The sequence below is a fragment of the Dermochelys coriacea genome, chromosome 1, assembly GCF_009764565.3.
Source record: "Dermochelys coriacea isolate rDerCor1 chromosome 1, rDerCor1.pri.v4, whole genome shotgun sequence".
Taxonomy (NCBI): domain Eukaryota; kingdom Metazoa; phylum Chordata; order Testudines; family Dermochelyidae; genus Dermochelys; species Dermochelys coriacea.
The window spans coordinates 161,064,047-161,089,775 of NC_050068.2; the positions used below are offsets into that span (position 1 = coordinate 161,064,047).

The window sequence follows — 25,729 nt, forward strand, 5'->3', positions numbered from 1 at the left end:
ACTATGCAGAAGAAAAATGCGGCTTTCCCTTTATTATTTTTTTTGTTTAACACAGTACTGTACTATATTTGTTGTTGTTGTTGTTTTTGTCTCTGCTGCTGTCTGATTGTGTACTTTCGGTTCCAAATGGGGTGTCCGGTTGACTGGTTAGTTCGTAACTCTGGCATTCGTAACTCTGAGGTTCTACTATATATATATCTGATTCAGAAGGATATGTGCCACCTACTGGATCACTAACATTTTTCTGCTACGTTCTGAATTTTCTTTGGAGATTTTCTATCCACGTACTGACCAGTTTTGACTCTAGTTAACTGTTGAGATCACTGCTCGAAACAAGATAGCTGCATATACATATACAGCTGTCAATTACAGAGTGCTTTAGTGCAGTGGTTCTCAAACTATGGCTGCCGCTTGTTCAGAGAAAGCCATGGGCGGGCCGGGCCAGTTTGTTTACCTGCCACGTCCACAGGTTTGGTCAATAGTGGCTCCCACTGGCTGCAGTTCACCGCTCCAGGCCAATGTGGGCTGCAGGAAGGGAAGCCAGCACATCCCTTGGCCCGCACCGCTTCCCGCAGCCCCCATTGGCCTGGAGCGGCGAACCGCAGCCAGTGGGAGCTGCGGTTGGCCGAACCTGCAGACTCGGCAGGTAAACAAACCGGCCCGGCCCGCCAGGGGCTTTCCCTGAACAAGCGGCGGCCCTAGTTTGAGAACCACTTTTTAGTGCATGCACCTCTCATTAATAATCAGCTAAGTGGAGTGTAGTTTTATTTGCTGGCTTTTAGATTTTTTTCATAGGCAGAAAAATTATTTCTAAGGTGGCCAGCTGTTTTCAGATTAAAAGGTACTACAGCATATATACTTTACTCTTGCATTTTTTAATTTATTTTTCTAATAGAAGTTCAAGCTGGAAAGCCCCACTTCTTGGCAATTGATTAGACTCACTTGGCAAGATTTTTGACACTGCTGTTATGTGGTTCTAAGTGAAATATTACATTCAAATTCTTTTGTCATGGAGAGAACTGACAAACTTTGCACTGCCTAGAATGGATTATGCTTTTGATATTGATAGAAAAACAGCTGTGATCTACAAATGGCTGACTTGAATGAAGCCTGCTCAAATATTCTTTCTAGAGAAATACTCTTAGTATTATTATTGTTATTTATTAGTTGTATCGCAATAGTACCCAAAGGCCCCCAGAAACAATTTGGCTGCATTGTGCTAGGCACTGTACAGACATAAGACAATGTGGTCCTTGCTCTGAAGAGTTTACAATCTAAGGCCTTGATCCAGGAAAGCACTTAAGCATGTGCCCAAGTGCCCTTCCTGAACAGGGGTATTTTCCTGAATCAGGGCCTAATTTGAAACCAAGAACAAGAAAGGCCTGACCTAACTCCATTGGCATCAATAAGAGTTTTGCCGTTGACTTCTGTAGGAGGAGGAGAAGTTTCCAATGGTGTGTAACAAACCAATAGGAAGGATGTACCATACCTCTCAAATATTTTTCATTCCAAGAGATGTCACTTATTTTAGTCCTAAAGTTCCTTATGTTCCACTTCTAGTGTTTAAAATCATTTATATCAGAAACAAAGGATCATGATGAAGCTGAAGTTACAGAAAAACTCAAGGAAGGACCACTGCAGCATTTTAACTTTCCTGCCAGAATATCTTTGTTGTGCACTTCATTTTTCAGAGTGGTAGCTATGTTAGTCTGTATGAGCAAAAACAACGAGGAATCCTTGTGGCACTAGTCTCTAAGGTGCCACAAGTAGTCCTCCTTGTTTTTTCACCTCATTTTTGTTATTCATTGCATCTCACATTTTGGCTGTGGCTGGGTGAGAGCTATGGGGGCAGAGGATAATGGTATTACATGGGCTAGCTATGTGCACTACTTAAAATTTCAAATCACTTGACAGCTTGTTTTCCTATAAAGAAATGAAGAATATCAACTCTCCCCCAACTTTGCCACAAGATAAATGACAGAGAACTGGATTGATTGAAACTGTTCTGCCTCCAACTATGTTGCAAAAACAAAACCTGTACAAATATGCAGCTTGATCTGCAAATTCTTCCCACAAAAGAGCCTCTACTCATTAAAGCAGCCCTACTAAGGTCTGATAAACACTATCCATATGGGAAGAGTTTGCAAGATGGTGCCCAGAATTTTGCCCTTGGACAAAGCACTAGACTTGAGTTACAGCATATTGAATCAGAAGGCTATCTTCCCAATTACTGATTTTGATCTTAGGTTTAGAAGATCCAGAGGAGAGACTGAATAAACCTGACATAACATTACTAAGTACCTTTAAGAGACATAAAATTGCCTAGCTGCTTCCAGCTGTTACATTACTGTATGTTCTTCGAATACTGATTATATGTAGATACTTGGTCTTTCAGCTCAATATGTGTAAAAGACCATTAATATCTGAGTTTGAATTGGGTGTGCGGTGTTGAGCTGGGATTTTTTCAGTTGTTTTAATATCTGGCTGTTTTCGTGTTGGGTATTTTTGTTTTTAAAGTCTGAAACTGCAAGCATTTTAGATTGGTGCGATAGAATCGAAATACATAATCATTTCCAGTGACTACTAAGAAACTGATGTATATTTGGTGTTATTATCTTGTAAGATACTGAGACTATTACTAGTAGCTCAACTCAGGTTAGAAAGACAGCACTACCGTATCTATACAGGACTGGATTTGAAAGGAACTCTTGTGTTTTTCAAAAAACCCAGTTACTAATTTCAGATACAAATAATTGTGGAGAAATGTATAGCAAATTTAGGAAAATTAACTCTTTCTACCATGATTACAATTTTTAAAAAGCTGATATGGAGACTGTTTTAAAGTTTTTCCTCTGTGTTATCTTTATCTTTCTAACTATGGAAATATACATCACTGCTTTCCAAATCAGCCAGGGAAGGTCTAGATTTTCAGAAGCTTGCCGCCAGTTTTGCACCTGCAGTTTGGATCACTTGGAAATCTAAGTACCTGATGGCACTTATAAATCAAGTAGATAGATGACCTAAACTGGGAGTGCAAAACAGTTCTTCAGTTATTTGCACCTCCAATTTGGGGTTGTGTGAATGGAGGCCCAGTTGTGGTGTGGGTAAAAATTTGGCACTAATTTGTTTTAAACAACTAAGGCCTTATTAATATGTGAAGTCATATTCATATGCTTAACCTTGTACACTGTGAGCAGTCCCACTGAATCAGTGGAATTGTAGTGTCAAAAATACGTTGTATAAAATTAAGCAAATGTGTAAGTCTCTTCTGGATTCAAGCCTAAAACTGTAGTATTTCCAAAATCCCCAAAATAATTTTTTTTAAAAAATACAGTTAATGTTTCTAAGTGACAACAATGCAGTTACCTGTCATGTCATTTACTAAACTTAAGAACTTAGAAGCAATGAAATATTAATAGTTAATCTTGGTTACTTTGAATTCTAAGGAAAATTTTCCCACTAAGATTGAAGAACACTGGGCAAACCATTTTTTGGGTATCAGGTCATTAAAATTGACACTGATTTGACTAATGTGTCTCTCCTTCTTGCTCAGAGCAAGTTTTGTAGTTCACAAGCCAAACAAATTTTTCAAGCGTAAGTTTCTAGACTAAAATAGGACTATATAATGGAAACTGGTAGTAAGTGTAAATGGAAGCTATTGCCTCTCCATCAGAAAGCAGTAAGTGTACACGAGGCTGTGTAAGGAGGAAAAACATACCAAACAAATAGCAGATTCCCTGCCTAAAAATTTAAAGGTGTGAATGGTTATACCACATTGTACTGAACAGACTGTTGCGTGTTCTTTACGTGAATATTTACTGGCATGGTGTGTCTTCAGTTGTTTTTGGAGATGAGAAGTAATACTTTATGTAAAGATTATTAAAAATGTAATTTCTTTCTTTTATGGAGTAATGAAAATCTAACATTTTAATGGAAAGGGACCTAATTCTGCACCTGTTAAAGTCGATGGAAGACTTACTATTGACATCAGAGGAAGCGGGAGCAGGCCCCACGCAAAGAAGCAAATGGTGTTTGAAACTTTTGGTATGTAGAGTTTTGTGAGAACCTGGCAATTATGGATTAGACCCTGCAAGGTGCAGAGGACCATTAGTTGAGGGTTGTCAGGACTTTGCAGGATTAGACCCAAAATACTGAACCTGTTAGTATATATGCCGCTCTTAGTGTGTAGTAGATATAGAATATAAAATTCAACTTCAGCTCCATTTTATCCCAACTAAATATGATGCATCTCTTTCTTAGTTCTGATTGTTGGAAAATTCTGGGCTCTGAGGTAATTTGGCAGACGTGTTTTAGCATGTCTGATGAGCCATTCATATTGGAAGAAGGATTTAGGGATGTATTCCTTGGCCTCAGATCCTGCATTAAACTCTATCGATTACTGACTCTTGGATTTATCCATTTCTGCTCATCTTAATCTTACAAGTCACAAAAAAATGTAATAACCTGGTAATCTTATTACAGTGGTGGTATCTGGCAGCACTTTAGTTTCCAGATTGACCCTGGAAATGAGACTGGTAGAATTCACAAGAATAGATTGAAAAATGGGCAATGTGTATATCCTATGTGGTTTTTGGTTGCAATGTTTTATGCAAAGCCTGAATTTTAGTTTCTGCGGAACATATTTGTCTTTGTATCCAATTGTTTTGATCCCTTCAGACTTAATTTTGCTCTTGACTTGATAGTCTTTATGAGGCATAACTTCCATTAACTTCCAATGTGTTGGGATTATTTCCTAAAAAGCTGCAATATTGTTACATTACCATTGACATGTCAGCTAAAAGTATGCATATACTTTATGCAGTATATATATTTATTCATACCAGGTGTGTTTATGTGCATTGTGTGTGCATATATGCATATACTTGTCTAACCTAGATAATAAGATTTTCATGGCAAGGACTCTGGGATTATGTCTACACTGCAATTAAAAACCTGTGGCTGGCCTATGCCAGCAGACATGGGCTCATGGGGCTCGGGCTGTGGGGATGTTTAATTGCAGTGTAGATTTCTGGGGTTGGGCTGTAGCTTGAGCTCCGGGACCCTCGCATGGTCCTAGACCCAGGGCTCCAGCCCAAGCCCAAACATCTACACTGTAATTAAACAGCCTCACATCCTGAGCCTTGCAAGCTCGAGTCAGCTGGCATGGGTAAGTCATGAGTGTCTAATTGCAGTATAGATATGCCCTGAGTGAAATTTTGGGCTGATTGATGTTAACAGGAGTATTGCCATTGATTTCTACAGGGTCAGGATGTCAGCTCGTCTTTTTTGTTTGTTTTTACTTTTCTGTAAAACATCAGGTATGCTACCGGTACTTTATAAACATGCAATAAAATTATAATAATTTCCAAGTTTTCTAAGATCCCTGTATTATAATTACCATGGCAGGTAACTGGGTGCACTGGTTTCTTAAACCAGATAAACCTCCTATATTCTTCAACTACTTCCATTCAAGTGATCAAGAATTCTAGCCATCTTTTTACTCATTTCATTGCAGATCCATGTAGTCATTATGATCAGGTATTCTCTTTTGTGGTAACCAAAGCATTTCATTTCATCATGACTTTCCTAAAATATTCACATGATGTTCTTGTGTCTATTTTTAAAATGTGTTTACAAATACATTGAGGTTTTAATAAAATGATCATACACATATCAGGTCAGGAACAACTTTTTCAAAGTGATATTTCGTAGATGCTGGAAGCACTCAGTATTTATTATTATGTCTGACACACCCATGATGTCATGTTATTACAAACTTATAAGAGTTCCCTGGGATGTTCCATACTGATAGTATAAAGTGTTTTCGTAAACTGTTCGGGTGATGCCAAGTACAGTGAACTACCGCAATCACCAAACAAAAGCACTTTATGCTATGTGAACAAGGCAAACATGGGCATCCATACACATATATTATAAAGCTCCAACACATGGGATTTTACTTAGAGTAGTCAGTGAATAATATGCAGCACATAACCTATTCCTGGTCCTGAAGTATCCATAAGCAAATTGCAATTTCCACAAACTTTTTGTTTGTGACTCGACAAATTTATTTTGCTTTGCTCTATGGACAGATCATGAATAGTAATAGTTTAGCTCAATACTTGATGTTCAAAATTTGAGGTGTGTTCATCAGTATTGATTGGTCGGTCACAAGTGACATGGTGTCACAGGGGCTTTGAATGTCTCGCAGTGGGAGGGATAGCATAACATGCTAGGCAGCAGTAGCACAGAAACTGGATTAGAGAATTTTAGAAAATTGTGAATGTTTTTCTTTGTGGGCCACACAAGTCTGGCCTGAGGCATCTTTCCTAGAAGAATTAAGCTACTGTCACATTTACAGGCTGGGTGCAAACTTTCAATGTACTTTGTGTTCATCACATTGCCACAACAGAATTGTGCAATGGCTATCCTGTCTTCCTGTTTCCATGTGTAAGCAGGGGAATAGTCCCACTCTTGTGGGGAATTTTCCTGGCTTCTGCACTACCCCAGTGAAGTGGGCTAGAGAAAGGATCTGAGTCCTCACTCCCACTTCCTTTACCCAGTTGCCTCCCTGCCCTTGAGGACTCCCCTTCCACTCTCCTGTCTGGCAGAGTCCTCGTAACGCCAACAAGGCTGGGCCCAGGACTCCTGGGGGGCTTGACCCCAACCCTGCTGTGGTCACCTAGGACAGGGGCTAGGGTGTCCCCACTCCGGAGTACTCTCTGCACTGGGCACTTCTCTGACCCACTGACCATTACACACAAGTTAAAGCAAATGCAAGTTATTTAATCAACAATTAATTTTAAAAAGAATAAGGAAAAAGGGGAAAGGTTAAAGGAAACACATCACCCCGCTTTGTAGCAGGGAACATCACAAACAGGGTCTCTGGAATGTCAGGGCAGGTCACAGTCTGTTCCTTGTAAGTCCCAGGCCGCCTTCTCAGGCCCTGGCTGTGCTGCAGGGATGCTGCGGGTTGGACACTTGCTCTGGCGGTGGCCACACGCTCTCAGGCTCTAAGTGGTAGGACCCTTCTTCCCAGTGTCGCCCCCGCCCTGTCGGGGTTATGATCCACCCCTGGCCTGCAGAGCCCCTTGGCTGAGGCGTCTCCCTGTGCTGGGCCTGCTGCCCAGGGTCCCCCTCCCTCTCTCCAGCTGCTCACCGCACCCAGCTCCAGACTGCTCCAGCCCCAGCTGCATCACTCGGTCTCTGCACTGCTGCTGCTGCTGCTCTGCCTCCAGCTCCCTGGGCTGCTTCTTTGGCCCCTCTGCCTCTGGCTGCTACAGCTCTGCTCCCAGGACAGGTCTGCTCTGCAGGCTGCTTCTGTGACTCTGCTCCCAGCACTGACCTGCTTCCTGGGCTGCTTTTCTGGCTCCTCTGGCTCTGGTTGCTGCAGCTCTCCTCCCAGGGCAAGTCTGCTCTTTCTGGGTTGTGCCTCTGGCTTTGGGGCTGCAGCTCTGTTCCCAGGACAGAGTCTGCTCTCTCTGGGCTGCTTTTCTGGTCCCTCTGGATCTGACACAGCTCTGCTCCCCAGCTCAGCTTGGGCCCCTGCTTTCTCCTTAGCTCGGCCCCACTCTGTTTGACCCAGGCAAATCCAGCTCACATGGAGGACGGGACCTGCCTGGCCTCCTGACTCCCTGATTAGCCTGCCCGCCCTGTCATTCAGGCTGACCTGGAGCATTGGCCTCTCCCCATTGTTCCTGGGGACTGTCAGTCTCAGGGTCCTGGTTTCCGATAGACCCTTCCCCTTTTAGTACTGGGAGCTAGCCAACCGAAACACCCCCACTGAATCTTAGTAAGGGGGCAACAGTCCCCTTACACATGCTTTAAAAAACTCCTGTTAATTGTATCACTGTAGTTTATACAGTGAGTAAATATGTTCCCAATTGGAATGCACTCATTTTGTGGTTATGAGATACGTGAAGAAGTTCTACTTTTACCGTATGGAACATGTGTTTAGTGTTTGGGAATACAGGGACATGAATGGCTCCCCATGGAGCTAAAATTTGTACATTATGGTTTTGACCAGAAAAATGTGTACTTTTAAGGGAGGCTAGTAAATGTATCATCCAATCACCCTTTTTTAGCTGCAAGTCCCACACACAACCACTAAAGGCCACCACAGATGTGTTTTTTAAGTCAGGAAAGAGTGTATACGTTTTATCTAAGCATATAATATAGCCATATGCATGACATAAAATGGAAGGCAGCACTGTCTATATGCACCTATGGCTTCTGTTATTTCTGTGTCTCTTTCTCACCACTGAAAAGCTTGTCTCTCTTTGAAGATAGTTGTATGAATTGAAACAGGCTCTTCTGAGGTTGGAATATTTTTTTCATGCCCCTGAAGACTCCACCTATTTTTAGTTTAAATCTGACCAGCTCTGGGTACATAGATATTAGCAATGGATGTAAATGCTCATTGTGCAAGTCCCTTAGCATTTGAATAGAAAGAAAGAAAGAAAAGTCTAGGTGGTCAAAGGGTGGCAGTTTTGAGTTTTTAAGAATGATTTGGATTAGCCCCAGTCTCTGTGGGTCACTAGGTTCCAAACGCAGATATATCACATCTGTTTCTTGTTCACATCACTAACAAAGAAGCACAATATGTACACAGTCACAATTTTAGATGCATGTCTGATTCTTTAAGGAACTGAGCTAGCTACTAAAAAAAAGTACAGCCATACCTTGTATTCAAATATATAGATTAGGCAAAAGCCCAGAGGTGAAAGGTCATTTAAAGCAGTTGAAAGCATTTTCTAGGGATTTCCTGATTGGGGAGGAAAGAAAAAGAGTCCTGCAGTTCTACGAAGTGTGCCATAAAAGCCAAAGTAATACACGAGAGAGTTTAATGAGTTCCATTCTTGATGAAAATCTTGAAACAGCTTCACTAATATGGTATTGAAATCCAATATGCCAGCCATATTATCTGTGTGAAATGGCTTATTATCTAGGGATGAAAAGACCTGAAGGGCAGTGCTCAATATTAAAATATTCAAATTGTGTTATATATTTGAGTTTAAAAAAATACAACCTAATTATTTAAAAAAATATTTGTGAAAAAATGACAAAAATCATTACCTTTGACCTCACTGTTATTTTTTCTTCTTGCATAAAATTTGCTTTTTTGATTTCTGGTATGATTGTCACATATAACATCATTAAATTAACATCTAACATAATACTAATAGCTTTCATTTCTATAGTGTCTTTTAACCAAAGATCTAGAAGCTCTTAATAAATATTAATCCTCACAGCACTCTTTTGAAATAGGGAGGTATAACTGTCATAGTTTTACAAATGGGGAAATTGAGGCAGAAGAGGAATCAGAGGAAGGCTAAGGGTATGTCTACACTGCACACTAAGCCAGGGATCTGACTCGGGTTTGAGCCCAGGCTACTCCTTCAGTCCACATATAAATCAGTCTGACTCAGGTCAGCAAGCACTCAGGAACTGGGTAATAGGACCCTCCTTGGCGGGGTGGGTCAGAGCCCAAGTCCCCCTGTGACTCAGTCCAAGCCCTGTCACTTTGCAGTGTGGATGCAGGTCAAGCCATAGACCCATGACAGAAGTCTGCATAGTGCAAGATGGTTGCATTAGCGCAGCTCTGAGACCCCTAGGTCCAGCAATTGTAAACCTAGTTTACAGTGCAGTGTGGATGCTCAAGTGCAGGCTTAGAAACACTGAGTCCACAAGCCCAGGACCCAGAGACGTGTTTACAATGCAGTATAGACATACCCTTAGTGACTTATGCGGGATCACAAAGGACGTCTATGGCAAAGCTGGGAGGGAAAAAAGATCCAATTATTACATTGCTAACTTGGGACTTGGGAGTTCCTCTTTAATTCTCCTCTCCTCTGACCTTGCGCAAGTCGTTTAGTCCCTCTGTGCTTCAGTTCTCCATCTGTAAAACTGAGATGAAAGAAATTCCCTATATCACAGGAGCACAGTGGAGCTAAATACCTAAAATATTGTGAGGCGCTCAGCTACAACAATAATGGGTGCTGTAAAAGTAGCTAAGGTACACAGAGCTGGGGATATACTCGGGACTCCCACGCCTGTGTTATTTTTCATGAGTGAGAGAGCGCTGGCCTGTAAGCAGGTTGCGAGTGGGTGAGTATAAGGATGAAGACAGTAAGACAAGGTGCGGTTCTCATATCAGCATTTTTTATATATATTTATATGAAACTATAACTGAGAAGCCCCCTTGAAAAAGTGGATTTTAAGAAAGGATTCAGAGGAGGAGAGGGCAGAGGTATGGCAGATAAGGTGACGATGGCAGTTCCTTGTATGCGGTTAGCATGAAAGAAGGCATATGAGCGTAAGAGAAGGATGTGAACGGAGCAGTCCGCTAAGCAAGCTGGGATGAGTGAAGATGGTTTAGAGGGGGCAAGAGAGGAGGCAAGGACAGAAGGGTAGAAAGGAGCTAATTTGTGATTAGCATTGAAGGCAAAAACAAGGAGCGTGAATATGATTCTTTGATGGGAAGAAATCTGCTTCTGGTAGAACATTCTCTTTTCTGTAATCCTCGATATTAGGTAGAGAGACTTCCTATAATTGTGTACCAAACAATGCAAGTAGCCTGATGAGACAAACCAATGCGTTTCTTTTAGAGGGGCACTGAGCACCATCTAGTGACAATTACTGTAACAAAAAAACACTAGCCAGAACTCTCATCTAGCTCACATTCAGTTCAGAGTAATCTAATTGAAACAAACAAGTAGTGCACGCTACTTAAGGCATTCATTGCATGCCGTCCCAATTCCACACTGCATGTTCCTTTTTATAAGGATATCGTTTGGTATTACAAACAAAATCTCTGTGTTTGGGAAGAAGATGTCAAAAGGAGATTGATGAGTTCTTTCTCTCTCTCTCTGCTGATAATGCAGTAAAATCTGATAATGCAGTAAATTAGAAATGTGAAGCTTTTTATGGAAAATGTAGGCATAGAGCTACATTGGATCTGAAGTTGCATGGATCCAGTGGCTGGAAACACCCGTGTGGGGGTATGGAGGGACAGCAGCTACCATTTTAGACTATAGATTGAAGTAACAGGCATGGAAGGCTTGCCCTGCCGTTTGGCCCTGGTTTGTGAAGGTGGATTATTTTCTGATGCACCACTACTTAATTCCCTGCTTAAAGCCCATTTATGTGAGCTTTATTTTTGTGAGGGGATGAATTTAATCTCCTGTGAACAGATTTACTGTGTTTTGTTTTTGTTTGTTTTTTTGAGTCAGTGGAAAACACTGAGTTAGAGAGAGGAAGTCCTGGTGGAGAGTTTGGTGAAAACTTGATAAGAATACATTTTTCCCTCACTCAATGTGTAGGTTTAGCTTGGCCAAACTGAATGAAAGGCTCAGAGCTACATTTAATCAGAATACTGTGCTTTTTTTAAAGAACAAAAACTCTACAAAAATTATTTGAGAAAGCATGTTGCTGTGATGGAATGACCAAATGTGTCAAGCATTGGATCAAAAAAATCCTTCCTTTTGTTTATGAAAATCTACATCTAAAAAATAATACAATGAAAACTGTTTTTTTCCTTTCTACTTGTTTTGTATGCAGTCTGGTGCTACTTCAAATATATTTCTTCTATTTAATACTTGTTACCTTTGGTGGGAGAAATGCTTTGCTTTTTGCATCCAGATCATTTTGCTTGATATATTCCAAGAGGTTGCAGTCTTAACCAGCTGAGTTATTCCCCTTTTTGGGCTGAACCAAGTCATCCATAAGTGTTTTGAGAGAACATTACTTGAAAATATTTACATTTAAAGGCATACTGCCAACTTTAAAAAACATATGCTGTAAGCAAATAAATTAATTTACTTATGATACTAACAACACCTTAAAATATTGAAAAGGAAAGGATTTTAAGAATGTAATTTGCCTGCTACTATTTATGTACTTTGTTTACTTTTAGTATTTCTGACAGTTTGGACAATGAAAATCGATGAGGTCAGTCACTTTTGTTTATAGAGTTTAACTTTAAGACAATTGACAGCATGTGGAGGAGGACTGCTTTGCTCTTACAGAGATCAGTGAAGTCACTGAGGCTCTGCCCAGGCATATAATTAATCAGCATTCAGTAAATTGCATGATTGGGGCCTTAATTTCTTGGATCCTTATCCATTGCCAACTGAAGTCAATGACATTCCCCCTTGCTAAAATTTTGCCACAGCCACAATATTCACACCAGTACATCCGGGCCCCATAGTAACAACATATACCCACATCGTATCATATCAAAAACCCATTAACAATTATCAAAAGAACATTTAACATATTTAACATTTCACATCTACTACTTCATACTATACATAACAATATTCATTAAACACTTCATAGAACCAACAACATACTCATCTTTAAGTCTAAGAGGAAGTACACTCTTATTAGCCCTCTGGGACCTTCTTAAAACTGGTGGTTCGTTACTCATGTTTTCTATTTCCCTGTTCTTGGGTAAAACTGGGTGAGTTTGAAGGATCTGGCCATTCCTGTTAGGGTTTGGGTTTACCCCATTGGTTTTAGTCTCCTCTGGAAATGCTGCTCTATGCCTCCTACGCGAGCCCTGGTAAGACTAAAAGTCCAATGCTTTAGCTGGTCCCTATGTACTACTCTCTCAGGACGTCCTTGTTCAGGCTGGATAGCGTACACTGGCAGTTCGGGATTGTTGTGGGTGACCACAGTGTGGGGATTTGGCTCCCATTTGTCCTGTATTTTATTACGTCTCTGGCGTCTGTGGCTATGAACTGGTACACAGTCACCAGGTCTGATGAGAGCCCCACTGGACTTGAGATCCTAAGTCCTTTTCCTACTTGGCCTGTGTCTTTAGTTATACTGAGAGCAACTTCGCTGGCTGTCTTTGGTCTGTCATGGACACCTTTGACTCAGTCATCAAAATTGGTCACCTCATCCTTTGAAAAGGCTTCTTGATGCTTCTCTGGAAACACCCTTATGTTAGCCACCTGTGCAGAAATCAGCCCTTGGCATGCTGCTTGAACTGGAACTGGCAGTCTCCCACCACATCTTTCCTGAGGAAAGGTAACTTGTTCTCCCCTCTCCCAAAATGTTACCTTCACCTGAGGGATCACCTCCTCAGGTTGTAACTCCATAGCCTTCACACTTGAGTTTAGAAGACTCACTGGTACTCTTCCTTTGATGGCACTAGTCAGTACATTGGCTGACTGAAGTCCATTAGGTAGGTTTACCCCAGATGTAGGCTCTACAAGAGCTTGATATCTAGGGGTATTTTCTGATGCACAGCAGTGTTTGTCAAGCATCTTCCCTCTCCGAGGAGGAATAACAGTCTTCTGTTTTCTGCCCATTTTAACATTTCCAATCTGCCCCTCAGCACCCAATGAATGGTTTTGTCTCTGTGCTCGAGCCAGTACTCTACTCAGCACAGCACTCTTCTTAGAGTGTCCATGATGGTTCATCCTCCTAGTTCCTTCTTCTGGCAACGGTAGCTCCTTCAGCTCACTAATGATGTTCATCCCTAGAATCCTTGGGACTCCTTCTCCCATATGGTTCCCTTCAGAGTCTTTGTCTTTCAGGATGAAGATGCATTTCCCTGGCAGTGTCTGGCCCATGTAGTCTATGTCTGCTTCAAGGCATCCCACCACGGGGATTGCCAGTCCATTAACTGCTGTTAGATGTACAAACTGTGTGTTGTGCATGGTCAGCTCCTTGTCTTTCAAATATTTTTGAAAATGCGACTCAGTAATGGTGGTGACTTCTGAGCCAGTATCTAACAAACATCTGGTCTTCACCCCTGCTTCAGCAGTTAGACAGTTTCCAAATGCTCGCTTACAGAAGTCACTAGATATGTGGGCATTGCCCCCATTCCTTTCAACACTGTATGCAGAGTGATTTTCCACCAAGGAGAGGCCTAGGAATCCTTCTGCCACTGCTGCCCTTCTATTGTAGATGGACCACTCGCTCTTGGTGCCCCATTGGTTTTCAGTGCCTGGTACACTGTTCTCCTTCTCAGTGGACATTCCCAGCTAGTATGCCCTGGCTTTTCACAAGTATAACAGATGTACCTTCCCAGCTCATCCTTTAGTGGGGCCCTTCAGGATCCCAGTGCCCTTGGACACTTTGACATACTAATGGGATTTTTTTCTTTCATTAACTCAGTCATCACTTTCATTATCTCCTCCTGTTGGACTGCCAGTTTTTGGACAGCCTCACTTAAACTTTCCAGTGTTAACTGTGTTTGAGGCAGGGCCTTTTCCCCAGCAGCTGCATTCACTAGGCCCCCACTTCGTGTACGGGGGTTAGGCTTGGCTGTCTCTGTCACAGGAACTTCCTCTTCTTCTGACCACGTAATGGCAGCCTGCATGAGTTCATGAAACTTCTAACTGGGCTCTTCCTTAGACCTTCTTTTCATTTCATGGCGAGGAAATCATCCTGGAGCCCCAGCACTAACTGCTCTTTCAGAACCGTATCTGGGTCTGGAACTCATTAAGGGTCTCGCCGCTCCACTTTGCTCATTCTCTCCTGGAGGTCATATGCAAGTTCCTGTTAACTTCAGTGGTGTCATTTCAGCACCTTTGGGATAGACTTGATTTCAAACACTGCACAGGAATGATTATATGTTTTAAAACAATAGTTTAAAAAAACTGTTTAAAAACTGTTTTAAAAATTGTGGAATCATTTCTGCTAGTTTTAGGTTTTATAAAAGTTTGTTTTTACAAAATTTAAATTTTGGATGAAATTGAACTTCGGAATGTCCTTTCATTTAATTAGGAATGCAAACCAAAATTTGAAGTAACCATAAGTTACTTAGCATCATGCCCAGGTGCAATAGATTGACTGGTAGAAAAGACTTTGCTACTGTTGATACTTTGAAACTACCCATATCAAGATGGACTTTTATTTATATTAGGGCTGTCAAGCGATTAAAAAGAATTAATCGTGATTAATCGTATCGTTAAAAAAAAATAATTGTGCAATTAATCATGCTGTTAAACTATAATAGAATACCATTTATTTAAATATTTTTGGATATTTCTACATTTTCAAATATATTGATTTCAATTGCAACACAGAATACAAAGTGTACAGTGCTCACTTTATTTTTTATTACAAATATTTCACTGTACATAACAAAAATAGTATTTTACAATTCTCCTAATACAAGTATTATAGTGCAATCACTTTATCATGAAAGTTGAACTTACAAATGTAGAATTCTATACCAAAAAAAACCCCTGCATTCAAAAATAAAACAATGTAAAACTTTAGAGTCTACAAATCCAATCAGTCCTACTTCTTGTTCAGCCAATCACTCAGACAAACAAGTTTGGCTACAATTTGTAGGAGATAATGCTGCCCGCTTCTTGTTTACAGTGTCACCTAAAAGTGAGAACAGGCATTCACATGGCACGGTTGTAGCTGGCGTCTCAAGATATTTATGTGCCAGATGCGCTAAAGATTCATCTGTCCCTTCAGAGCAGACCAACGCATGTTCAGTTTAATCATCTGTGGCAGTGTTCATCTGAGTATTTATTTTCTTTTTTGGTGGTTCGGGTTCTTTAATTTCCACATCTGAGTGTTGCTCTTTTAAGACTTCTGAAAGCATACTCCACACCTCATCCCTCTCAGATTTTGGATGGCACTTCAGATTCTGAAACCTTGGGTTGAGTGCCGTAGCTATTTTTAGAAATCTCACATTGGTACCTTCTTTGTGTTTTGTCAAATCTGCAGTGAAAGCGTTCTTAAAATGAACATATGTTGGATCATCGTCCGAGACTGCTATAACATGAAATATATGTTAGAATGTGGGTAAAACAGAACAGGAGACATACAAATCTCCCCCAAGTAGTTCAGTCACAAATTTAAGTAACGTGCTATTTTTTTAATGAGCATCATCAGCATGTCCTCTGGAATGGTGACCAAAGCATGAAGGGGCATATGAATGTTTAGCATATCTGGCACGTAAATACCTTGCAGTGCTGGCTACAAAAGAGCCATGTGAATGCCTGTTCTCACTTTCATGTGATTTTGTAAATAAGAAGCAGGCAGCAGTATGTCCCGTAAATGTAAATAAACTTATTTGTCTTTGGGATTGGCTGAATAAGAAGTAGGACTGAGTGGACTTTTAGGATCTAAAGTTTTACATAGTTTTGGTTTTGAGTGCAGTTATGTGACAAAAAAAATCTACATTTGTAAATTACACTTTCGCAATAAAGAGATTGCACTACAGTATTTGTATGAGGTGAATTGAAAAATACTGTTTCTTTTGTTTATCTTTTTACAGTGCAAATATTTGTAATAAAAATAATATAAAGTGAACACTGCACACTTTGTATTCTGTGTTGTAATAGAAATCAATACAGTTGAAAATGTAGAAAACATCCAAAATATTTAATAAATATCAATTGGTATTCTATTGTTTAACAGTGCAACTAATCGCAATTAACATTTTAAACTGCGATTAATTTATATATATATAAATTATAAATATCTCTAAAGAAATCCTTAAATTAGCTGATAGGGGATTCTTTACTCAGTGCTGATATCTGACTCCAGTAAGAAGATTTGCGAGTACTAAAACCCCACTTTACACCAATCAGCATATGTGCAAATCATGCATCATTTTCTGCAAACTTTAGTCCTTTGACACACCAGACTACAGAGTCGTTACATAGACTCTGTCTATATTTTTCATGATGAAATATGTCTCAGCTGTCTGACTGAATTCTTAGATAAGCATCATTCACAGAGCAGATGCCTATCATTCTCAAAAGATATTAATTAAGGCTATGTCGAGAATGGGAATTCCATTTTGCGGAGGATTTTGAGATTTCAAAATTTTGTTTTAGTTTTGATTTGGAATGAAACCCAACATTTCAAAGTTCTCCATGAAAGAAATTTCCAAGAACAATTGATTTTGGATCAATTAAAATATTTTGTATTGACAATCTAAATGTTTCATCTCAGGTTTGACTTTTTTATTTATAACACAAATTTCAAAAAATTTCTACACAAAAAGTTTTTGTTTTTGAAAAAATTCATTCTGAAAATGTCAAAACAGGAAGTTTTCACATTGACAGAACTTCCTCTCCTCCCTTTTTTCTCCATAACAAAACTTTGGTGCTATTGACATGATTTCACAAAGCATTTCTATTTCAACATAATTGCATTTTCTCATGGAAAACTGTTCCACAGAAGTTTTTCCAACCAGACCTAGTATTAATGTTCAAGAAGCTGATGCTGTATTATTTACATAGGCAAAGCACCCCAGGAAATCAATGGAAATTTTGCCTGTGTAAAAAGCATGATATCAGGCCATAAGTAGTATCATTCAGCTTGAAAATTTGATGTAGCATTTCATATTGCACCCAAAGGATGTATATTAAGAAATATCTTCTATCTTAATGAATATCATTATGAAATAGGCAAAAAGAAAAGGAGTACTTGTGGCACCTTAGAGACTAACAAATTTATTAGAGCATAAGCTTTCGTGAGCTACAGCTCACTTCATCGGATGCATTTGGTGGAAAAAAAACCACCCTGAAGAGGGCAAAAAGAGCTCATCTCAGGCCTCCTAGTCAGGCTGGGCCCAGGACAACATTCCTGGTTAAACTCCCTGACAGCAGCCTTAACAAGACAAATTGCCGATCTATTTAAAACATATGTGTCATCTCATGTTAAAATATATATTTCCCACATTCTAACACTCTCATATCCATGATTTATAGAATCCAAGGTCTGAAACAATCCTACCTATAGCGTGAAAATCAGTCAATTTAGGACACAGTTGCCAATTATGGTTGTACGTATTCCTGGAGTTTTCACCACATACTCTTTAATTAAAGATTAATCTGGACAATTCTGGAGGGTTGGCAACCCTAGTTTAGGAATGTTTTAACTGTACACTTTATTCAGCTGGTTGGATGTGTTTTAAAAATACGTGCAGTCCATGTTATGAGACATCTAAGATATGAAACATTTTTCTCTTTTGGAAATTTCTTTTACCCATCTTGGTCTCAGTCCTGCACATAACTTTGCATGGTTAGATCCCTGGGCATGTGTAAAGCTCCACTGGCTTTACCAGGGTCTGGAGTAACTTTCAAGGTCAGAGCCTTTGTCAAGCCTTTGTCTGAGTCCCCTCTAATAAATAAGAAGTTTAAGTTTAGAAAAGACTGCATCAATGCTTACTCACTATGATCCTGATTCAGCTAAGCATTTAAGGAAATGCTTATGTCTATCCCAATTCAGAAAAGCACTTATGTACATCCTTAACTTTAAGCATGTGCTTAGATCCCACTGAGGTCAAGGGTCTTAGGCACATGCTTAAAGTTAGGCACGTGCTTAAAGTTAAGCTATGCTTAAGTGCTTTGGTACGCTGGGGTTTATAGCTGCAGGTTTCAATGTGAATGAAAACTTCATAAGAAAAACACAGAGACAAGCCAGGGAAACAGGGTTAAGAGAGAAATCTGAAGTGGGAATATTTGCTGGTCCTAACAGTCTTTCCCCATCTAACACTTTCTTATATGTCTTTATTTTATTCATTGACAAAAGCTGCCATTTCAAAAATCTTTGAACCATTATTGAAAACTATAAATAATATATAATGTAACATAACTTACTTTCTTTCTATTTATTCGTAACAATTCCAGAAAAAAATAATGAAAATGTTAATATTGTTTTTGTTTTGTATGGGCTGTGATTTGATGGGCCAATATTTTCCTGCCTGTTCAACACCAATGCCCAACCCTGCAATCAAATCCACACAGGCAGATCCCTGTGCCAGTGGGGAGCCCTAATGAAGTCAAAGGCTCTGCTTAGGCTCTGGGCTCTGTCTGTGCTTATTAGCTTGTAAAGTAGATTGTAAATTCTCTGGCGAAGATTTAAATCTGCAAAATTCCTAGCACGCTATGGATTCTATAACAAATGTTACATAATAGTAGAACTTGATAAGATCTAATCTCTCATCTGTTGTGCACTGAAATGAACTGAAGTCAACAGAAGGTTTGGATGAATGAAGAGGGTAGGCTGGAGTGGGATTTTTATTGACACGTGCTTTTAAATGGATGTGTGGGAACTTCTTCAGACTCTACGCATGTTGGAGAGCTGGAACTGATATTTCAAATTACATAATATTTTTGAGCACAAACGTAAACTAAGTTATGAAGTTAATTAGAGTGGAAGCTACCCAGCGCAAGCATTGTACAATGCTTTGAAAATTTCAACAAAAAGGTTCTAATCTTTTGGATGTCTTGCTCATTGTTTGGAGATGAAAAGGGAGGAAATCAACATCCCCCTGAAGTACAATTACTGTAAATTGCTTTCTTATCTTACTGTTCATAACCAAAATGGGAAAGTAACCACAATTTACCTACTCTTCACAGGCGCAATAATGAAATTAAATTGACTTAGATTGTGAAAAGATACCGTGCAGTACAATTGGACTATATAAATTACCATAGGCAGACAGTATGTTATCTTATCACAAGCCTAACTCTGAACTATTCTGATGTTACCAGTAGACATGCTGCACTAACATTAAATCATCCCCTCATTCTTTTTGTCACATCTACCAGCCTATTGGCATCACTTGCAGCTTTCTTGCAGATCGCTTTTAATGTCTAGCAGAGGAGAGGTCTGCAAATGAGTAATCAAAGCCAGGTAGGAAACGCTGGAAGGAATATGGGGCTCTGTATGAATCCCTTAGAGTGAAAGATGGAATCATAACTAAAGCTATGGGCAGAACTTATCCCTCTGCTGGTGCAGAGCCCAAATCAGGGAGGGAGGGTAATAAAGGCTTGTTCAGCCTCTAACTCTTGTTAGGGCAGCCCAGAGGCTCTTCAGGCATTAGTTGGAGTACAGGGCCACCCTGACAACACTCCCTCCTGCTCCCCTGAACACCTGCCATCTTCCCACAGTGTGGCCTGGAACAAATCCTGCACTATGAATTGGCCCCTTTTTTTTTTACTTCTCTAGTGCTGCATTGTGTTGTGAAAAATGCCAAAGGGGGCAGTACTAAGCAAATGGTCATCAGTTACACAGTGAAGCTTTACTTTCCCTTTGTTTCATAAATGAGAGGGTAGTGGAGCAGTGAGAGAGGATGGGCTTGTAGGCACTGGCTGTTTGGTTCTCTACTGTCTGATATTTCTGTGCACTGACCAAGAAGCTTCCAATCTACTTTCCTGCCACCACATTATTATTATTATTTATTTGTGAATTGGGGTAGCACCTAGAGGCCCCAAGCAGAGCTCTGTGCCCCATTATGAGAGGCACTATATGCTCAGGTGGCAAAAAGACTGTGTACAGTTATTGTTATCCTGTTGGGCCCTGAACCTGCAATGCCGATTGCCCATTGCAAGATTGAGGCCATCTTAGCTAACATCCTAACAGTGGGAATGTTTCTTCTTTCATCAGATTTTTGGTTCAAACTTAAAATAGCTGTTTGGGAAATCTATTCAGTCCTTTGAAGTATTCCTTATGGGGTAAATCCTGCTCCCACCACTCAGCCTGGGTAACCACTGGAGAGATCTGAGATATCCAAGGGAGGAGGAATCCTGTTCCCAGTCCATGGATTGGCTGTGAGGCTGCAGTAGCTTCCATGGCCTCTTTGCTCGCCTTCCACAAGGGTAATGACTGTGGATTAGTGTGGTCACAGAGCCACCAACCTGCCCCTGTAACACATGCAATCCACCCTACAGAGCTGTGTTCCGTAGCGCATAGTTGGTAGAGACTCCCGGTCATATCTTTGAGAATCCTGTCCCTCCTTGCACACCAGTTCTTCTGCTTTGTCTGCATCTGCTACAATGCCCGCAACAGCGGGGCAGAGCATATTTTCCATTGTGTGAAAGGAGAAATCTGTTTCCTAGTTACACTACAGCCCCCAATGTCATTAACAAAGGGGAAACTGGCAAAACGATAGCCCCTAAAACAATTTCAGCTTTTACTTTTAAAAAACCTGCACATTTCCATAGTTCAATATTGTCATCCCAAGCATTCAGAAAGCATGACTCAGGACTCCAAAACACCATGAGATTGGCTCAAAAATTCATGAATTTTAAAAGTAATCTATGTTGGGTGCTTATTATTTTTCCTTCTGGTTTTTGAGCCTTTGAGTCATGTTTTATAGCTTGTCTCCTAAACCATGGAGGCTAGAAGCTTATTTTTTTTGGGTTGGTTTTTGGGTTTTTTTGGTATTATTTTTTATTTTATGAAAGCTGAGATTTTCACATCATTTCTTGCCTCCAGGAGCTGGGGATTTAACAAAAATATCAAATGTTTTGAGACTTACAATAAAAACACAAGAGCGGGAACACTGAGTTTGAGTGTTTGTGTCATGCTTTTTGACTTTGTCCATACTGTATAACCTTTTCATCCTCCCCAAGGCCATAAAAAAAATTGCCAGCAGTTCAGCACTCATGCGCAACCCTTTCGGGGTAGGGATTGTCTTTTTTTCCATGTTTGTACAGCACCTAGCACAAAGGGGTTCTGGGCCATGCGTGGGGCTCCTACGCATTGTGATAATATAACAAATAATAATTAATAACAAAGCAGCATCATGTACACATTCAGTTGAGGGGGGAATAAATTATGGGCTCCAGTTCATTTGCTTTATATCTAAAAATAACAGTATAATAGATCAGACAAGATATAAACTGTCAATACAGTACCTCAGGTAACTAGGCATGAGATTAATGCACATATTCAGATTTGGTGTAAACAGATTAGACTTCCCTGATGTCAATGGAGTTGCACCCGCATACACCAAGTTTGTCTTTGGCCCTGAATCGGTAAATCCCCAGGGGATAGCCTATATGAAACCCTGTCGAATTTGGCCCATTTCATCTGACATCTGCATCCTGCTTCAGAGTGGCATGTCACACTTACTGCACATCAGATCACACCTGCCTAAGCTGTCATAGGCAATTGACTTTTTTTTGTTTAAAAAAAAATCTGGTAGCCGCATATCATCAAGAAAAACAACATTGTTTTTAGGACCTCTTATCTCTTCGCTCCCAAATATCCTGTTTCTTCGAGCTGCAGTAGCCAGGACCAATAGAAACCTCTTCCTGCCATTGGCTGACTTCATTTCCCAGAGTTAGCACAATCTCATCCGCTCTAAACAACCTCATCAAAACTTCTTTCTGGTCAGAGCGAAGCAATAATTATTATTAACAATTATTAGCGATCAATAATCTTAATCACATTATGGCAAGCACTATTAAGGTAAGAAAGGGGTACATTTTTATTGGACCTTTTTTCAATAATATGTTCTTTGGTTTCCTTTATCAACACAGATAAGTTAGAATTGGGCAACACCCCCACTGCCACAATAGAGGACAACAAGATTTCCTTTGTACTGCCTAGTAAATTTCCTTTTTCCTACTCCAACCATCCGCAAGGCTTAAAAACTTCTAACTCGGAAAAAAAATTGGGTTTTTTAAATTCACTGTTCAGTGCTGTGGATTGCATATGCAAAGCCCTTTTATGAGAGCTTTGAATTTTCTTGTAGGTATCATTTCTGACAACTTGGATGTGTATCTGGATTGCCGTAAGGGGATAGGTTGTTCACTGAAAGAAAGAAAAAAGGGTTCCTCAGAACGCTGAACCTTTGGATACTTTTAAAGGCTTCCCGTATTGACAGGGACACAAACATTTGCAAATGGAAATGAAGAGACATCAGCTCTTGTTTTGAGTCATGCAGATGTTACAGATTTATTTTTGTGGAAACTCTATACTGATGTTCAGGATTTTTCTTAAATGTTGTTTTAATGGTGGTGGCATTCTGCTTGGTGCGTGCTTTTTGTCTTTATTTTTTGGACAATAAAAATCTGTCATTGGTTCATAACTAACTTTTATAAGTAAGGATTATTTTAACAGCTGTTTAAAAGACTGCTTTGCTGAGTTTTGCAGGTTTCTTTGCTCAGATAGCTGAATAAATCTATCTAATTTTTGCTGTATTATGTTGCAACAGATAGCAGTTACAGATATAGCAATAGCTATGATTAATTGCAGAAGAAAGCTAACTGTAACTGAATGCCTGGTGATAACGAAACCAGTTTTATGTGAAGTACAAAACTACACATACAATAAGGACTCTGCATCAGTGGGTGGGGGGTAGGGTTCAGATATATAACCGAGATATTTAATCGCTTTGAGATATTATGTATTTTTATACTTTTCCAATTATGATGGAGATATAGTAAATGATATAGGACAGCAGCAATGCTAGGCCACTAAATAATTGAAGCTGATGTTTGATTCCTGAATACCTTCTGCTTTGTTGTTTGAATTTGTTAGGTGTTTGATACTCTTTTTGTTTAAAATTTTGTAATGCGAAAATCTTGCCCGAGGACTATTTGAATTGTATGCATGTGTGTGTCTGTATGTATGTATTTATACAGCTGTCTGTTCTTATCCTTTTGTAATGAGGGATGCTTTCAAGAGTCTACCTACAGAGATCAAAATATGAATCTACTTTGCATTGTGGGCCAATACGTGTCATATGCTAAGTACTCTCTGCAACAGCTGGGCTCCCATTGATTTCTGTGGCAATTTATGGGCACTCAGCATCTGGCAGGAGACATTCAGCACTTTACAGAATCAGGCTATATATGAAAATTTTGAGGTTCCTCGAGTCAGCATGTTTGTTGCTAAGAGAAAGTGCTGTGTATTCATTTAGTAATGGTGAACTGACATTTCTTTTAAGCAGGACGGTCCTCCTGATGTGAGTGGGAAATTTTGCTTAAAAACTGAAGGCACACTAAGTGAGCTGTAGCTCACGAAAGCTTATGCTCAAATAAATTTGTTAGTCTCTAAGGTGCCACAAGTACTCCCTTTCTTTTATGCCTAGATGCAGTATAAGGTTTTTTGGTTTTTTTTATTTCTGTATTTTTCTTTAGTATATTTATAGTGAGGTCAATGTTAACAACTATTATAACACTATTATGTTGTTGTTATATTACTGCCTTCCAGCACAGTGATAAGAACTAGCTGCATTTTACAGGGCAGTTCCTTAAATTGAAGCTTCAGTAGAAATAGCAAAGATCTCCTAAGTAAAATAATAATTAGCTTTTGCCACCTCATTTTGGGCCAAATCCTATAGTGGAGTTTTGCCTGATTAAGACCTGTAGGATTTTGGCGCTATTCTGCTGGAAAGTCCTTAGTTTTGACGCCAGGATTTCATTTATGTCGTCCACAATGTAAATTCACTGGGGAGAAATTATAAAAGTTTTAGACTCTAAACTAAGAAAGTATATTTAACATGAAGATCATTTCCAGTCCCAAGAGGTCAACTTCTGTTCTAGATAGAGTAAAGTAGGAGCAAGTATTTGACTCAGAGAGTAATCGGAAATAAACATTTCTGTCTATAGACTTAAAATGAAAAAAGGAACTATATAATTTCTCACTTTCTTTGCCATTTCAGAATAACAAGCCAGCTCCTTTGCTGGTATAAATCAGTGTACCTCCATTGATGGACTACATTGATTTACACCAGTGGAGGATCTGGGCCAAAGATTGAAAGCCTTCTAAAGTGTCCAAATTGGATCTATTCATGTGGCTTTTAGTCACTTCTATGGGAGCCTCAGAATATATGTTTTTATTTATAATTGAGTAGAAATTGTTATTGTTTTATACACACAGAGAGATGGACTTTCAGTATAATTCATTGATTCGTTGTTCTTTAAAATGCCTAAGGGCCCAATCCTGCAAACACCTTAAACACTCTTAACTTTAAGCACAGGAGTAGTTTAATCAACTTTATTGGGACTAGTTGGTATATTTAAAGCTAACTATGCATGTGCATGTTTCCAGGATCAGGGGCCTATGTCACGAATGTGATATCTCTGTGATCCTGTAAATAAGCTAATATGTGGATGCGCTCATGAATTCTAACTCTCTAGTATCTCATAATAACTCTCCCCAATTATATGGAAAGCACAATGTCCTGGGATGAGCTGTCAAACTAATTGGCAAAACTCAATAGATTCATAAGCTTTTTTGCCAGCAATCCTGGACTTTTGAATAAATTATTCCATTTATACTTGAGGAATAACCGTACAGGATCAAACCAGCTCTCCATATTGTTCAGTATGTTGTCTCCATCAGTGGTCAATATCAGCTGCTTTAGAGGAAAGTGCAAAAAACTCTATGTAGTAGAAAAGTATAGAATAATCTGTCTCCAGAGAAAGCTTCTTCCTAACCCCCATAATTTAGTAATTGGTTTAAACCCTGAAGCCTGAGGGGTTATATTTCTAATTTGTTTATTTATGTTACCCATCAAACTATGGATGTTCTCATTTTTCATATAAATGGCTAAATCTTTTTTTGGCATCTGAAGGATAAAATGCTCTGTCAGGCAGAGAAGTCCTCCTGAAAATTGGGATATTAAATACTAAGAAGCAGTGTTTTCTTCCAGTGCAAATTGTAACCTGAAGATGTGTGCAGTGTATGCAGAACACTATGTACAGAAAATGAGGGCTAGAAAATAAATAAAGTACCATCGATTGTAGGCTTCTATTTTTCTTTCTCAGAATTACATGAAAAAAATCCAATCTCACCTTGTGGTTGATATTAACATACTTATCTTGAATTTCTTTTTTTCTATCACCTTTCAGTGGTGGAAGGAATGTCAAATGCAAAAATGTCTATTTTCAACTGGAATTTGAATTCCACATCCTACAGCAGGCCCGCTTATTTTGTTCTCCTTGCCTGCCAGTGCAATTACAGTTATTTTGAATAAGAAAAAGCTATTGAGTAATTA

General features: G+C 39.5%; 1 protein-coding gene across 6 annotated transcripts in view; it reads left to right on the plus strand.

The window, feature by feature from the left end:
* ERG (ETS transcription factor ERG) overlaps nucleotides 1-25,729 on the plus strand; it is a 209,330-nt gene that overhangs the window by 111,614 nt on the left and 71,987 nt on the right. Inside the window, exon 1 of one of the 6 annotated variants that reach the window (XM_038387583.2) lies at nucleotides 21,842-22,191. The exons of 2 other annotated variants lie outside the window; for them this stretch is intronic. In XM_038387583.2, the coding sequence (XP_038243511.1) occupies nucleotides 22,174-22,191 (18 nt within the window). In that variant the 5' untranslated portion in view covers nucleotides 21,842-22,173. Of the gene's footprint in view, nucleotides 1-21,841; nucleotides 22,192-22,338; nucleotides 22,474-25,729 lie in introns of those variants that run through there. 3 more of the 6 variants (XM_043507366.1, XM_043507362.1, XM_043507349.1) reach the window with 3 other exon arrangements.